We start from the raw sequence: 15,233 nt of genomic DNA on the forward strand, positions 1-15,233 counted from the left end.
CCCCCCTCTTTCCCTGGACTCACTACTAGACATTGTGAATGAAATGGAGCTTAGGGAAATAACTCACCTAAGATGAACAAACCGACCTCGCCGACATTACCCATCACTTAGATAACACCGAGCTCTGCGATATCACTAGGAAGTCCAAAGACAGGGACGAGAAAAATGGGCCCCCAAGGGTCCTATTTATAAACGGATGGATCGAACTATGAATGGTTGAGATCGGTTGGACCCAATGGTTTACAAAGGTGTGGCGATTCACATTCTAAGGTGAAATCAGTTTAGCGCATTTTTTATGTCCATGCGACCTAATAGTTGTGTGGCGTCTGTGTGTCCCTGGTGTGCTACCTTGCGCCTAGGCTAGACTGACTGAATTGACCCGATCCCGAACCATTGATCGGGCCACAAACGAGGATGGAGAATGGACCAAATCACCTCAAGTTATAACTACTCCCTCGCCGGACTGATCACCCCGGATTTGGGAGTGGGGGACGATTGATGAGGGATAATTTGGTCCTCTAATGACATCATGACACGTGGCATTGCATAATAGCTGGGTGACACCTTGGCACCACCTCGGCAAACCGAATTGCGAATAGCTAGGCGGGACCTCCGGTTAGTGTAAGAGGTTTGCCTTGGCCCCTACAAGACATCAGGTTGACATGAGAGGCGACCCGCTTCTGCCGACCTGACATGAGTTTAGCTTGCGACTTGTTGGGCGACCTCCTCCTTAAGCGGGTTATCATCTTCGACTTCCCCAAGATTACGACGCTACGCCGAAAGAGCCAGTTATCACCACGCTCACTTCAGGTGCAATTGGATAAGCCTTATCCATTTACGTGGAGTCCACCTCCAAGCGTGAAACCACCTTTGGATCAAATGGGCCGGAGATCCCGGACGTGCTTCGTAAGGCTCTTGGCAACTCGCCTATATAAATGCCTCACCTCCAACCTCAAAAGGTACGCATGATTTATAGCTCCCAAGCACTCTAGCTCTCTTGCATTCTTGTAATCATATATTCAGTTTGCTAAAGCATCGGAATACCCACCCTAGATAAAACAACCCGGTCACTCTGATCTCTATTGCAGCTCGACCAAGCGACCTATTGAGTCCACTATCCGAGCTGTCCGCACTAGGTCGCGTATCAACTCCAACCAAAGACCTTTTTGTAGTGATGCTCCTTCATAAATGGCAGCTTTTGAGTTTTTCTTTTGGCAAAAAAAACGGAACGCGGGTTCCAGTATACGGTCTTCTAACCCTCCCCAGGCCCCGGATTTGCTCGGGCCGACCTTGGTTGAGGGTCGCTTTTAGTATTCTACCATTATAGTGTAGTTCACTTACATTTTCTATAAGATGGTTTCGTTGGATTCCCATCCAACGGAGGAAAACTTCAAAGAACAGATTTGTCCGGTGCGAAAGAATTATGCTATATACATCAATCAAAGGTCCCACTCCCCAGTCCCTCCCGCACCCGGAGAAAGGGGCTCTCTCCTTTTTGACAATCAGAATGGGAAGATCGTGCGAAACCCTCCCTCGATTAATATTCTCCCGTTCAATAAACCGAAGAAATCATTGAGCAGAGAGAGAGAGAGAGAGAGTTCTCTTCGTTGTCTTCTTTGGAGAGAGGTGAGAAAGAGAGAGAGAGGCATAAACCCTAACCCTAGGATCCCTAGCTGTAACTGGTCGTGACGGAAGGGGATTAAACCCTAATTGTTTCTTCAGCCGCAGAGGAAGGAAGAGAAGAGGGGAAGAAGCCCTAACCCGGAAGAGGAGGAGCGCCGTAGAGAGGGAGATGGGGAAGAAGAAGAAGAGGCCGTCGAAGGTCTGGTGTTACTACTGCGATCGAGAATTCGACGACGAGAAGATCCTTGTTCAGCACCAGAAAGCCAGGCATTTCAAATGTCATGTTTGCCATAAAAAGCTATCCACGGCTGGGGGAATGGCCATTCATGTTCTTCAGGTTCACAAGGAGACCGTCACAAAGTATGTTTTCTAATTACCTTCATGGAAAGATCTAAAAAAATCGATTATTTGGTATTTTTTCCAAGCATGCTTGTTTTGCTTATCTTTTTCTGCTCTTCTGATTATGTGTTTTCTTGATTGTTTCTATTGCGTCATTTGTAACGTGATTGGTTTCAAAGTCTTTTTTTCCCATCTGTAACGCGTAGCAATATGAAAACTTGAAAATATAAAATTGGGATGTTTTTCGATAAAGGATAAAAGCTTGTTCATAATTCGAATGGAGGTTATTCTCTCCTTTTTTTTATTATTATTTTTTTATAATTTTAGGTCACTATTTTATTTTTCATTTTCCGGGTAAAAGCTTGGTTAAATTTCTTTGTAGTTTATAATGAAGTAGAAAAAGTATGCTATTGTTGCTCTATTACAATGCGGCCACGCTGTTAGGACAGTGGCGATGGGTTACCGTAACGTTGATTGAAATGCTGCCATGAAAACAATATTGGATTTATATAGTGGATGGAATCAGGAATTCCGACGAAAAGAATACCGTTAATTTTCCATTTCCTATTACCTGGAGCATGAGTTCTTACTGGTAGCTTGAGGGGAGTATGAGTTGATGTGGCTGTCTGGTGTCTTGTAAATTGGTATCTGGTTATCTTGTATCCATTAAAACTTTGAAAAACTTAGTTCTAATAGCTTTACGTTCTGAACTAACATGCCTTTTAGTCAATGGTAATAGACATGCCGGTGGTTCAAAGCTAGTGCTAGTAGCATATTCTAACTATAAAGAGTCAACACTGGAGAAACTGTATTGACTCTCTGAATCTGGTCTGGAATATGAATCTTTAGCTTTGAAGGAGTATCCTATTGTTTGGTTGGTTGGTGAGAATTTAACAGTATTTGTTTATTTCTGTCCTGTAAATCTTCCTTCCTATCTGTGGGAGATCAAATGCAGTGCTTTCCTTGAGCTTTCTATTAGATGTGAGGCCCCGTGGTTATTGACAATACTGTGTCCAGGTGTATAGTATAGTCTATTTGAATGTTTTCTCGAACAGAATTCAAACCCAAAGAATCCAGCAAACTAATTTTCTATAGGTATATATGTATGCATGTACTTAAATTTTACCAATCTTTCTGGTTTCCTCCATTTTGTCAAGGTGCCTGGTACTCGTATAGAAATGTTTTATTACTTCTTCTCCTATGATATGATATTATACTGGTAACGTGTTAGCTATTACGTTGCTATTGTAAGTTGTGTTGCATGGACTGATTATCCTTGATGCAATGACTGTCACAGAGTTCCTAATGCTAAACCTGACAGAGAATCAACCGAAATTGAAATTTTTGGAATGCAAGGAATTCCACCTGAAATTTTAGCAGCTCATTATGGGGAGCAAGGTAATCTTCCATAGATATGCTTTCTTGTGTATTTCCTTATTTGGAGATGCATGATTGTGTTCTGTTTGTGATTCACAAATAACAACTACTTTTGCATCCTATTGCTTACTGAGAAATATTAAAATGTTGTGTCGCCTCCACGTTATCTTTATTTGTTGGAGTGCCTAATCCTGTTGCCTCCCATATGAGTGAGACACCTATGTTGCTGCTATGATCTATATTTGGCTTGGGGCAATTTGTTTCTTGTTTTCTCCATTTGACCATTGAAGGATTTATTTGGAAAAAGGGAAAATTAAGGCATTGCATCTCCAACTATGTTATGTTGCATGGACTATTCTAACTGGGCGCTTTAGCTGCATCAGACTTGTTGAATACTGACCTAACATGGCACACGGGGGGGATCTCCTTGTGGAGTCCCTGTACCCTATATATTCAGCATAGATCAGTGTTTTAAAAGCGTGTGTCATTTTGCACCTGAGGCACGAGCCAAAAAATTCAAAAAAAAAACCAAAAATTAAAAAGCCAAAAGATTTGAACAAATGCCAAAAATTGAAAAAAAAGCAAAAAATATTAAACAGCATATTAATTAAAAATATAAAGTTATAAACTTAAAATTTAAAATAAATGTTTTAAAAACCTATTAGCTCAAATTAAAATGCATAAATATAACATGTAAAACATATTTAAAATATAAAATCAAGCATAACATATAAAACATATTCTAGCATGTAAAACTCTCGATCTCTTTATTTTATTCCAATTGCATTATTTCAAATAGCTAATGTGGTGTTAAACATTATGCATTCCTAATTCTACGAACCGCCTTTGTACCAAGCCCCTCAAGGCAAGTCCAAACAAGTCCATATCAGGGTCTTAAATTCCTAATCCCTATAAAAAAGATTTTACAACTTTTATTGTCTTTTAAAAATATCTCTTATTAGGATGGATGAATGAGCGAGATTAGAAAATATGGGGTTTAAAATCTTTTTTTATAGGAATTAAGAATTTAAGATCCTTATATGGACTTGTTTGGGGGTCCCGTCCCTGGCTCAGTTTCTAGGCATAAAAGGCAGAAAAAATTAAAAAAATGTGGAAATTTTCAAAAGGCATGTGCCTGTGCTGAAGCGCAAGGCGCAGCAGGTGCATGCCTTTTGAAAGTGTTGTGCTTCGCCTGTGTGCGTAGGTGAGTTTATCTGTGCTTTATACTGTAACAACAAGAGTTCATCTCTCTCTACTTGCTTCTCCATCCTTATTCTTCATCCTTGATTACCTAAAGCCCCTCCTTTACCCCACACCTACATCATCATTACAGTTTTATCACTTTATGTTGAGTCGTATGAGTTCTAAGCAAGGTCATTTGTTTAAAGCCATTGAATCTAAGGATATTTGCATCCTGCCAACTTTTCATACTGTTTTTGTTGTTTATTAATGTTAGAAGAAATGAGTGGTTAGGATTTCTTCTAGTAGAACTTGAGTGTTCACAGTCATTATAAGCAGTTCCATTTTGTTTTGCAACACATGAAATGAAAGAGTTCTTTGGTTGTTTGAGCCCTAGGCTTAAATCTTTTGACTTAAAATCATTTATTCAGAATTGTGAAACAAATCAAATTAAATGTAGAATCGTATATCAAATACAACTAATATGGAACCATTTAAATGTTTTATAATTGATTGTGTATAAAATGAACAGTGAGTGAAGGTAACCCAGGGCCATCCGGAATTGGAAGGATTCTGAGAGAAAGACAGCAATATGTTGTCTCTTTTCTCAGGACCAGTGGGTGAAGGTGATTCTGTAAGGGCAGAGCTACTAGCAGCGGTACAAGGTATACAGATGGCTAGTCAATTAGGAGTGAACAATTTGTTAGTAGAAGGAGACTCCAAGGTAGTAGTGGGCTGGCTGAATAGCCCAGACACAGTTTGTTGGGGCTACAGGTATCTGTTAAAGAAAGTCAAATGGATGACAAGAAATATGACTGTTAGGTTCCAGTGGGTTAGCAGATCAGCAAATGTAATGGCTGATTCTCTGGCCAAGCAAGGGGTGTCAAGGGGTGATCTGTTTTGGGCTAATTTGTAATTTGTATCTCAGGTTTGGGCATGTTTTAGTGTTTATGATTCAGTCCTTGGGGGAGGTAACATCTCGTGCCTCTTCCTAGGCTGCATGTATTTCTGATATTTTTTCAATAAAATTACTCATTTATCAAAAAAAAAGAATAGTATAAAACTATAAATGCATATTTATTCCAAAGATTTACCCTATGAATTCAAGATTATATTTCTTTTTTTTTTCAACAATAATAGTGTGAGTTTTTATTCAATAAGTGAAATCAAGAGGGTAAGTAGAAGTCTACTCCTACCATCCCACTTTGCTGGAGTGGAGAGGGAAGAATTAAAGATTCTATGGTTGCATATTAAGGATTGGGCAAAGAGGAGAATCCATTTGAGTTTCCTGCCATGATCCATATTGAAAGATCTGGCTGTAATGATTCTTTTGGTTCTTGGAGAGTTTGTAATGTAGGTGCTTGCAGATGTGTTAAGTGACATGGTAACCTTCATCCTTTTTATTAAAATGGAAAAATGTCTTAACTTTTTTTTTTGAGGAAAATTTAACCATAATTCATTAGAAAAAGCAGTACATGAGAGGATGTACAAAGCCAGGGGTAGAGCCCCAAAAGTTTACAAAGGAGGAAGCCTATCACTATACAGATACCATAAAATGGCTAAGAGATAAGAGGAGATTGAGTCATTTTCTTGCAGAAGCTAGAGAATCTTTAGAACTGTTAAATGCAGATTTGACTTGGATTCTGAGGGAACTTAATTCTGTTGCAGATGGCTTAGCGAAAATAGGCGCTTGTTTGGATGTATTATATAGTGATAGACTGATTCCTGTGTACTTTCACTTTTTCAATGAAATTCTGTTATCTTTTCTCCAGAAAAATGGAAAAACGTATTTATTTTTACATATTGATAGGAGATGCTGAACTTTATTACATTAAGTAATCATGAACTATATTACATATGAGGGGTGGTACATGTTTTATTAGACATTTATTTATTTATTTTTGATAATTGAAATGATTTTATAAAACAGCAATAGACAATAGTACAAAGTCCTCAAGGAAAGGTATGAGTTGCAACCTCTCCGGGCTAGTTAAGTACAGATTTCCAAATTAATAACAACTTACATAGAAGCACAAAAAAATCTTCCCTAGAAACCCCCTGTTTGTTGGCTAAAGCATCAGCCAAAGAATTAGCACAGACCTACTAACCCATTTTACCTCAACTCTCATATTACTGGTTAACCACTTTACTTTTTTGATGAGATCTTTGTAGCCCCAAATGGTGGTATCCAAGTTTAGGAGCCACCTGGTTAGACATTTATTCTGTTGTAGTTGTTATTTTAATTAGATGCATTTTCTGATGAGTAACATAAATTCTTTGCAGACGAGGATGCACCATCAAAGATGGCCAAGGTGGAGATTCCAACCTCCAAACTTGTTGGTGGTGTTGTACCAGGATCAGTAGGTGTTGGATTTCCTCCTCAACCACCAATTGGTGCAATGCAGCCAATGTAAATTCCTTGCTCTGAAATTTCCTGGTTGAATATTGTGTTTCTGCTACTGAATTGAGACACATTTGTTTTGTCTTCCTAAATATGGTCTGGAGGTTGAACCACTTATCTGTCTGGGTTAATGGGTCAGTGTTCAAACATCCAGGTCAACTTGTGCTATTATTATTATAAAAAATTTGAAGAGTTAAAATAATACAAAAACCAGAAATCCATTGAATGGTCAATGGTTCAATGTCTTGGTTGATGGGTTGTTGACCAAGTCAACATTATTTTTTGTAATATAGTGGGTTAGAGGCTGATTGAATCTAGGAACCGGGATTGTGACCAGTAATTGACCTGACTTGCTGGATCAATGTCTTGGTTGGGCAATGTTTTAAATCAGGTTTGGGTGGACCTCCAAACTTTTTTTTTTTGATCAGTAATCAGTAGTCAATTATTAAATTACTGGAAAAGCATTGCAATGTGTATTCAAAGAGAGAGAATTAAAATTCAAGTGTGACAGTTCCTATTACAAATCTTCTCAGAACACTTGATCCGTATACGGTATACACATCTTGTTTTGCCATGCAATCAGCCATCCCACTTTCTGGTCTCTTAACCCATCTGAAGGTTGCCTCTAAGTGCTTTGCCATGTTCTTGATTTCTTTTATTAGATGTCTGAATATCCAAACCTGGACTGTTGTCATTTTTTTTTTTCTGATTAGCAACTCAAAAAAATTTTATTAAGATTAAAGAACAAAATTGTACAATAAGAAGTTGTTAGGTGAAAGACTCTTTACAGCAAAGATCCCCCACACAGTTAACATTTGAGCCCAAAACAAATGCTTCCTATGAGTTCCTTTCTTAGCCAATCCATCTGCCAACCCATTTGCTGACCTCCTAACCCAACCTACATGGATTTGCGTATTTCTTGAGATCATCTTGAATCTTTTGAAATCATTTCTGAATTGCCATAACCCCTTCTCCTTTTTTCAACCAGCCAACGACTATTGTTGAGTTCCCTTGAAGAATCAGCCTAGTAATTCCCATATCCTTAGCTTTTTGCACCCCAACAATAGCAGCCAAAAATTCAGCTCTTATTGAGTGATCTTGATCAATAGGTCCTGAATACAAGCCACAACATATATTCCCATTCTCATCTATAAACACTCCACTAATTCCGGAAGACCCAGGGTTGCCAAAGCTACTTCCATTGAAGTTCAACTTCATCCACCCACCACTTGGGGGCAAGGTTTAAAATGTCGATGTCGATGGAAATGTCGCTTACCAAAATATAGGACATATGTCGGAAATGTTGAGGGGAAATATTGTAAAAATTAGAGACATTGCGGAAATATGCAATGATATTTTGTAAAATGATAAAAGAAGCATTAATACATATTTCTAGACTATTATCTTATTCCCAACCATTATATAAAGCTAAGAAACTAAGATCAATAACAAATTAGTAAATGACGATTTAATGATTTATTATGCATTTTGATGTTTTTACAAGGTTATCTGACATTTTCTTTTCTTATTTTTAATTCTGATTTATTATAAATTCTAATATATTTATTTCACACTAGTAAATAGAAATACATTTATTCTGATTTTTTAAATATTAAAGTTATAATACATTGTGTTTTGTTATAAATTTAATAAACTGATTCTCCTTTTTGTAGTATTAAGATTATGATAAATTCTGATTTCTTATAAAACTTAATGAATTTATTATGATTTTTAATACTAAACTTATAATAAATTATGATTTAGTATAAAATTTAATAAATTTATTCTGATTTTTTATATTAAATGTACAATATTATTTATTATAAAATTTAATAAATATTTAAAAGAATACTAACTAGTTAATATTTTATTACTTGAAAAATATTGTATGTTTTATATTATAAAGTAATTAATTTATTCGTTTGTTTTTATATTTTGTTATTCTTTTCTATAAATATTTTATTTGAAATATTAAAGAGAAATTATTAATGAAATAATTTATATTAATATACTGTATTATAATAATATAATATACTAATATTTTATATTATTAATGTACATTAGTTGACATCCCGTTGACATTATTGACATCTCAACATAATCGACATCCTGTCGACATAATAGGTTTCTTTTTTGGTTATTTGGACCAGTTTGGTTGACATTTCCGAAATATAGGAAATGCCGACTGAAATAATGTAATTTTTGTAATTTTATATTACCATCCATTTTTATGTCAGTGAGCCTCGACATCGACATATGTCGGGCGACATTAGCGACATTTTGCGACATTTGAAACCGTGCTTGGGGGTTTCCTATAAGAGGAAAGGGCAATTGACCTCCAGTTCCGGAAGAAGTCATCCATTGAGAAGTCTGAGAATACTTTTAGAGTTTTCACCCAATGTGCAGCTCCTACTGTAACAATCTCCACTAGTGCCTCCTTATTTCTTTCTCTCTCTTCAAAGATTCTTAGGTTCCTTTTCTTCCCAAACTGACCACACCACCACTGCCCTTGCACACTTCCATAGGATTCTACCTCTTCTCTTTGTGCTCCTCAGAAACGATGGACTAAAGAGACCTTCCAAGCTGCCAGGAGGGCTCCATCTGCACCCAAAAAGAGAGCAGAACCAATCCCAAATACAACAAGCAAAGGGACATAAAATTAGAAGATGGAAAGAACTCTCAACGTTCACCTTACACAAGACGCACCACTTAGGAGACAAACACCAATTTGGCCTTTTCTTAAAAATTTTCTTTTCTTTTGCCACCTGGGCTGTTGTCATTCATCCAAGAGGTTACCAGTTTTGAGTCACTCTCAATCTTTAGGTTCTTAAAATCAGGTTGCTTTGCTAGCTTCAGGCCTTGGTGTAAGGCTAATAGTTCTGCTCTCACAGTGTCTCCTACTCCATTTGGCCCGGATAACACAGTCACCACTTTACCTGTAGCATCCCTAAACACACCTCCAATTCCTGACAACCCTGGATTTCCTATTGAGCTTCCATCAAAGTTCAGTTTTAATCTGTTAAACTGAGGGGGCTTCCAATCCATAATTATTGTATCTTTCACAGCTGCTGAATTTGCTACTTCAAACCAGGCTCCTTGAATATCATCTACCATCATCAATTCGAAAGTTTCCAAGCTTTTTACCCAGCGTGCAGTCTTTTACTTCATTCCTTAAGCAATGTCTTCTAAACTCCTGCTCTTTTCCGTGAATAATCTTTCATTTCTTTCTTCTTCCCAAATTGTCCAAATTGTTGCTGCCCTATACACACCTCCAAACCTTTCAGAGCTTGCCACAAACTGGGATTGCTAACAACCTGAATCTTTGGGGGAAAACTAGTCCTTGGTGATTTTGCTGTTTTTCTATATGAAGCAGATGGGTTTTTCTTAGTATTTTTGAATATCTTTATTTTTTCTTTTGATTTTTGCAATTTCATTTATCTGCATTATAAACTTTTTGTTGGCAATGTTTTCTATACATTACATGCTTTTTTTTTAAAATTTTTTAGTGACAGTTTACCAATGTTATCCTTTTTTTAATATAGTTAGTATCTTCAATTGATTTTAATTTTGAGCCATGAATCAGAAACTTGATCTGGGTTTAGAACCATTTAGAGCAAGTTGATCTAGTGTTTTTTTATGGGTTGAACTATAAGCAGTTCAAAACATTTCTTAAGACCATGTGATATTTATCCATGCACTTGTAATGGAAAGTTTTGAATGTTACTATCCTTACTCTTGTTCTGTCTTTGAAGTTTCCTTATTTATGATTATCTTTCTTTGCTCTTGCTCCTAGGGCATGTTCTTTCTATAATTAATAAATATTTATTTGATCATTCATGTGTATGTCACTGCTCTATGCCATGAAATGATAGCACATGTAAATCTTTTCTTACTGATTCTTTTTATGTTTGCCTGCAGTTATTCTGCATTAGCAGCGCCACCCTCAGGTTGGCCAGTTCCTCCTCGTCCACAACCTTGGTTCCCTCAACATCCTGCAGTTTCAGTACCTCCTGCTGCACCTATGGGATTGGCACAGCAACCTCTGTTTCCTGTACAGAATGTGAAACCTTTGTTACCCACTACTTCTCCACTTCAACCATCATTTCCGATCACTCCACCTGGATTACCCACATCTACACCACTGGTTCCTGTATCTCAACCTTTGTTTCCTGTTGGTGTTAATTCTAATACTTCAAGTCAAAGTTCACCATTTCCTGCACCTGCACTTACAGCAACCATTCCATCAAGCTCTCCTGCAGACCTCAAAAACTCAGTTGACTCATATTCCAGTGTTAACACTTCCGTGGCTAGTAGTTACCATGGAACGACTGCTCAAGGTTTGATTTCTTCCTACATAATATCTATTAACAAATCTATTACACTTGCATAAAAAAAGCTCATGAATTATGAATTTTGACGGTAGTTTCAAAGTTCCATGTGTTGTAGGCTTTTGATGTGATTGTGATCATGGAATCTTCTTTGTATATTCCAAGGCTTTTGATTTTGTTTCCTTTTTGTTTGTGCTGATTTTTTTATGCCAAAATGGTTTTATTCATTTTGATTTTGAATGCCTTTGCTTCATTACTTACTCCAAGAGATAAAAAAGAAACTGAAGGCATATGGTGTCTGATGAGTATTGTTTAAGTGTTTTTGGGGTTTCTTGGTGGTAACTTTATTATTATTATTATTATTGTTGTTGTTGTTATTATTATTGTCATTGTCATTGTTATTTTTATTGTTACTGTTAATGTTATGTCTGAGTAAAGTTATTTTAGCTTTAATGGAGACAAAATGGGTCTCTGGTAAGCTGCTGATCATCCTGCCATGCTATGCTTTAATATAAGGTAGTTATGTATTATTCATTAAAAACAAATATAAGCTAATTCTGTCTCATTGGAAGTTATTTTGAATCATTGTGCTTTAGCTTGGATGCCCATGTATGATGCTTACAAGTGTCTTAAGGTCATTTAATGCCGTCTAGCATTTAATTATCAAAACAGTGATGTGAAGGTGACAGTTGATACCAGTGATTAGTTCATGCCTAGGTGCTGACTAGGCAGCAGAAATTAATATGTTCTAGATTTAAGATATTGATGCTATCCCATAAATAAGTTAAAATAGATTGTAAACAAGCAATACAAGAGTGACATGAAACATTCAGTCTTTGTATTGCAAACATAAAAAATTTAGGTCAGGTAGGATAGGAAGGACAGGGAATTATCGCATTTGTTTTTGTTTTTTTTTTCAAATAAAGAGTGTAACCTTTGACTACTTGATGTACTTCTTGTTTGTGGTGACTCTACCAGTAACAACTACAACACTGATAGGAAGAGAACTTAAAAAACATCTCCTTTTTCATTTTTTTTATTCTTGTCTTTATATTATTAACTATAAAAGAATCTAATGTACAAAGAGAGAGGATCCCTAAGGTAGCTGCAGCTTCCTGATGGATACATGATAACTTTCTTAAGATTATGAAAGAGAAGTCTGTACAAACTATAAAGAGCTGGTGCCCAGCACTACAGTCTGGTTTGCCATATTTAAAAAGTGCCGTGCATCCCTATTGTGACTTAATATTACATTTAAGCCCAAAACAAATGATCCCTGGTTGCTCTTTGCTGGGCCAAATGTGTCTGCTAAACTGTTACTCGATCAATTTACATAGGGTACCCCATGTTGGAAATTTCATTTTCCTCATTATATGTTGGTGCTGCCACTTGTGTTGATTGTGCTTCTCTTCCAATACACAAACCTTGATTGTTACTTGTCCGTTTCTGATTATTCTATTAGCCCTATTATTCAGCCATTGCGTTTTCCCTGATCCTTGCCCTTTACTTCCAGTGCTACCTGGGTTCTTGTGATCCACATTTTTTAACTCTTAGCTGCTGCCTGCTATACTCTGAAACGAGAGCTGATTTTGTCCACACAAAATCCATCCTCACATCATCCTCACAGCCTTTACAGCTGTGCATTGGGAATATCTCCCTATGAATAGAAACATACAAGTATGGAGAAGTTCCCAATGCACGGCTTAAAGTGCTGTTGAGGATGGTGTGAGGACAAAATCCAAATTCCCATGATGGATTTTGTGAGGACAAAATCCAAATTCCTCTGAAACCATCAATTTAACATACTTTAAATTGAGCTTTTCTACATGAAATCAGCTACAATCTGTACATTTTGGTACTCACCTTCACTTGTTTGCATAAAATGACACCATGTAACTTGTGTCATATTTGAGGTAAGGGCATCACGGATTAGAGCACATGTATTCCATTAATATAGGAAATACTTTAGGAATTGCTATTCATTGATTCTAGTATGTTTGTGTAGAAGTACAATTATCTTATTGTTTAGAAATTATGTAATTATTTGTTTAATAATTAAATAATTTATTTTGGTTCAATCACGGGTTTGCTTTGGTTTATTCCCCTTTTTATTCAATCAAGATTCTGAACTCTCTTTTTATCTTGCAAACAACAATATGTGGCTATTAGAGATGATTTCTTTTTCTCAAAGTAATGCTTTTGTAAGGTTACACTTTTAAATTTGGTATCCTGAGTTACTAGGCATCAGATTTGGTCTCTCAGAAACTTCAAGCTGTGGCTTTGATATATTGCTCTCTGTTTCTTTGCTGCAGGTGGTTCATATGCCAATTCACATACATATGCCTCAGGTCCAAATACTGGTGGTCCTTCAATAGGTCCCCCTCCTGTAATTGCTAATAAAGTTCCTGCTAGCCAGCCAGCCACCAATGAGGTCTATTTAGTTTGGGACGATGAGGCCATGTCCATGGTAAGATGGCTGTACTGTTCTAGTCATATCTTTCTTTATTTTTATTACTTAAATTTGAACATAGTTCTCAATTTCCTGTTGATGTAATGTTTTGCATTATGTGCAGGAGGAAAGAAGGATGTCCTTACCGAAGTATCAGGTGCATGATGAAACTAGCCAGGTAAGTTGTAACTATATCTCTTTCTCATTCATTCAAAATGACATGCAACTATCCCTGCATGTCCCATGGATTGGTAGGCTTTTACCTTTTGATGCTTTCAGATTAATTGCTTGTGCATTTTTTCATATGTTAAGAGTATCTTGTATGAATCCCTGGACTTTTTCCCCTGTTAAAAAGAACACAATTTGTGAAGATTCCATGAGCCTTAATCGTATATTACTCTTAGTTCCAAACATGTTTGTTTGAGGGGCCATGGTGCTATTTTTAACTGCCACTCTCTGCGGTTTCCAAGCAATTCCACCGATTTTGTGGCCATCAAAAGATTCAAGTAGGTATGCACATTATCTTTTCTGGTACCTAGTATTTACATATCTGACAAGTGTGCTGCGATCTACACGAGGGTTCTCCAACCTAGCTTCGGCCCTACGCGAAAAGTATAGTGTATGTATTTTGCTTTCATGGAATTTGAATTTGTTGGTTCATATTCATTCTCCCTGTGTTACGATTACAATATATGGTGGTTTGGGGAGGAACAAGAATATTGCCAACAGGCATTTTCCTATCTAGAGCATTTCTTGTTATCTTTTTTATGATCATACAGTGAATTCAGACTTGGCCCAGGTCAGCTTCTGTCACAAGTTTAGTATCTTTTGTGTAGAAGCCAGCATTAATATGTGATTCATTGGTTGGTTTGTGGTTGCAGTCCCTTTCTGATTTTCAGTGTTGTCTTTTCTATTTTCTTCCAGATGAACTCAGTTGATGCAGCCATAGACAGAAGAATATCTGAAAGCAGGCTTGCTGGTCGAATGGCTTTCTAGGTCTGCTATGTTACATGTACATGGGAGGTCTTCAAACTTGTAGCTTATTTACTTTCTTACCTGGGATGTGAAAGAAGGACAATCGTGGCTATAAATCCCAAGAGTAGATCAATCATCTTATTCTTTGTGAGTTATTTTGGAATCTTAACTCCTGTCAGTCATGACAATCAGTGTTGTACTTACGATGGAAGATAGCTACAGAGAGCCATTTTTTTGGAACATGGAGGTCTCAACAAGTAACGGTACTGAATATGCTTTTTAAAGTTTCAACTTTTCTCAGATGCCATTTCCTCGGTCTATGTTTTAATTATCCTTTAATCCCGACTAGCAGTAGTGATAATTACAAATTTAGCTAACTCTTGAAGATAATGTACCATGATACATCTATGTTTATTGAATCAGGTATTTTTGCACTACAGTCGGTATTCCCTGCTTGCTACTTTTCCATGTTGATTTGTACTGAACTTGTAATTCCTGTTCGTATTTTGATAGCTGTAATTCTTGTTTTTGAGTCACACACCACCTGCGGCCAATAAGATGA

At 36.8% G+C, this 15,233-nt stretch overlaps 1 protein-coding gene across 2 annotated transcripts; it reads left to right on the forward strand.

The window, feature by feature from the left end:
* Positions 1–1,457: 1,457 nt before the first annotated feature.
* Positions 1,458–14,971, forward strand: SUF4 (zinc finger (C2H2 type) family protein). 2 transcript variants are annotated; one of them, XM_010262404.3, is made up of 7 exons: positions 1,458–1,983; positions 3,260–3,360; positions 6,802–6,928; positions 10,838–11,256; positions 13,560–13,714; positions 13,821–13,874; positions 14,621–14,971. In XM_010262404.3, exons 1-7 carry the CDS (start codon positions 1,793–1,795, stop codon positions 14,690–14,692), a joined length of 1,119 nt encoding a protein of 372 aa, XP_010260706.1. In that variant the 5' UTR covers positions 1,458–1,792; the 3' UTR covers positions 14,693–14,971. The 2 variants fall into 2 exon arrangements, with proteins under 2 accessions (XP_010260706.1, XP_010260705.1); XM_010262403.3 differs by having other exon boundaries at positions 13,821–14,971.
* The last annotated feature ends 262 nt before the right edge of the window (positions 14,972–15,233 follow it).

This window comes from Nelumbo nucifera, chromosome 7 (genome assembly GCF_055504915.1).
Source record: "Nelumbo nucifera cultivar China Antique chromosome 7, China Antique-T2T, whole genome shotgun sequence".
NCBI classification, from domain to species: domain Eukaryota; kingdom Viridiplantae; phylum Streptophyta; class Magnoliopsida; order Proteales; family Nelumbonaceae; genus Nelumbo; species Nelumbo nucifera.

Excerpts from the sequence above, each read along its gene's own strand:
- SUF4 (XM_010262403.3), top strand. The coding sequence starts at position 1,793 with ATGGGGAAGAAGAAGAAGAGGCCGTCGAAGGTCTGGTGTTACTACTGC. Across the intron at positions 11,257-13,559 it reads CCATGGAACGACTGCTCAAG|GTGGTTCATATGCCAATTCA; the intron begins GTTTGATTTCTT and ends TCTTTGCTGCAG. Across the intron at positions 13,715-13,820 it reads ACGATGAGGCCATGTCCATG|GAGGAAAGAAGGATGTCCTT; the intron begins GTAAGATGGCTG and ends CATTATGTGCAG.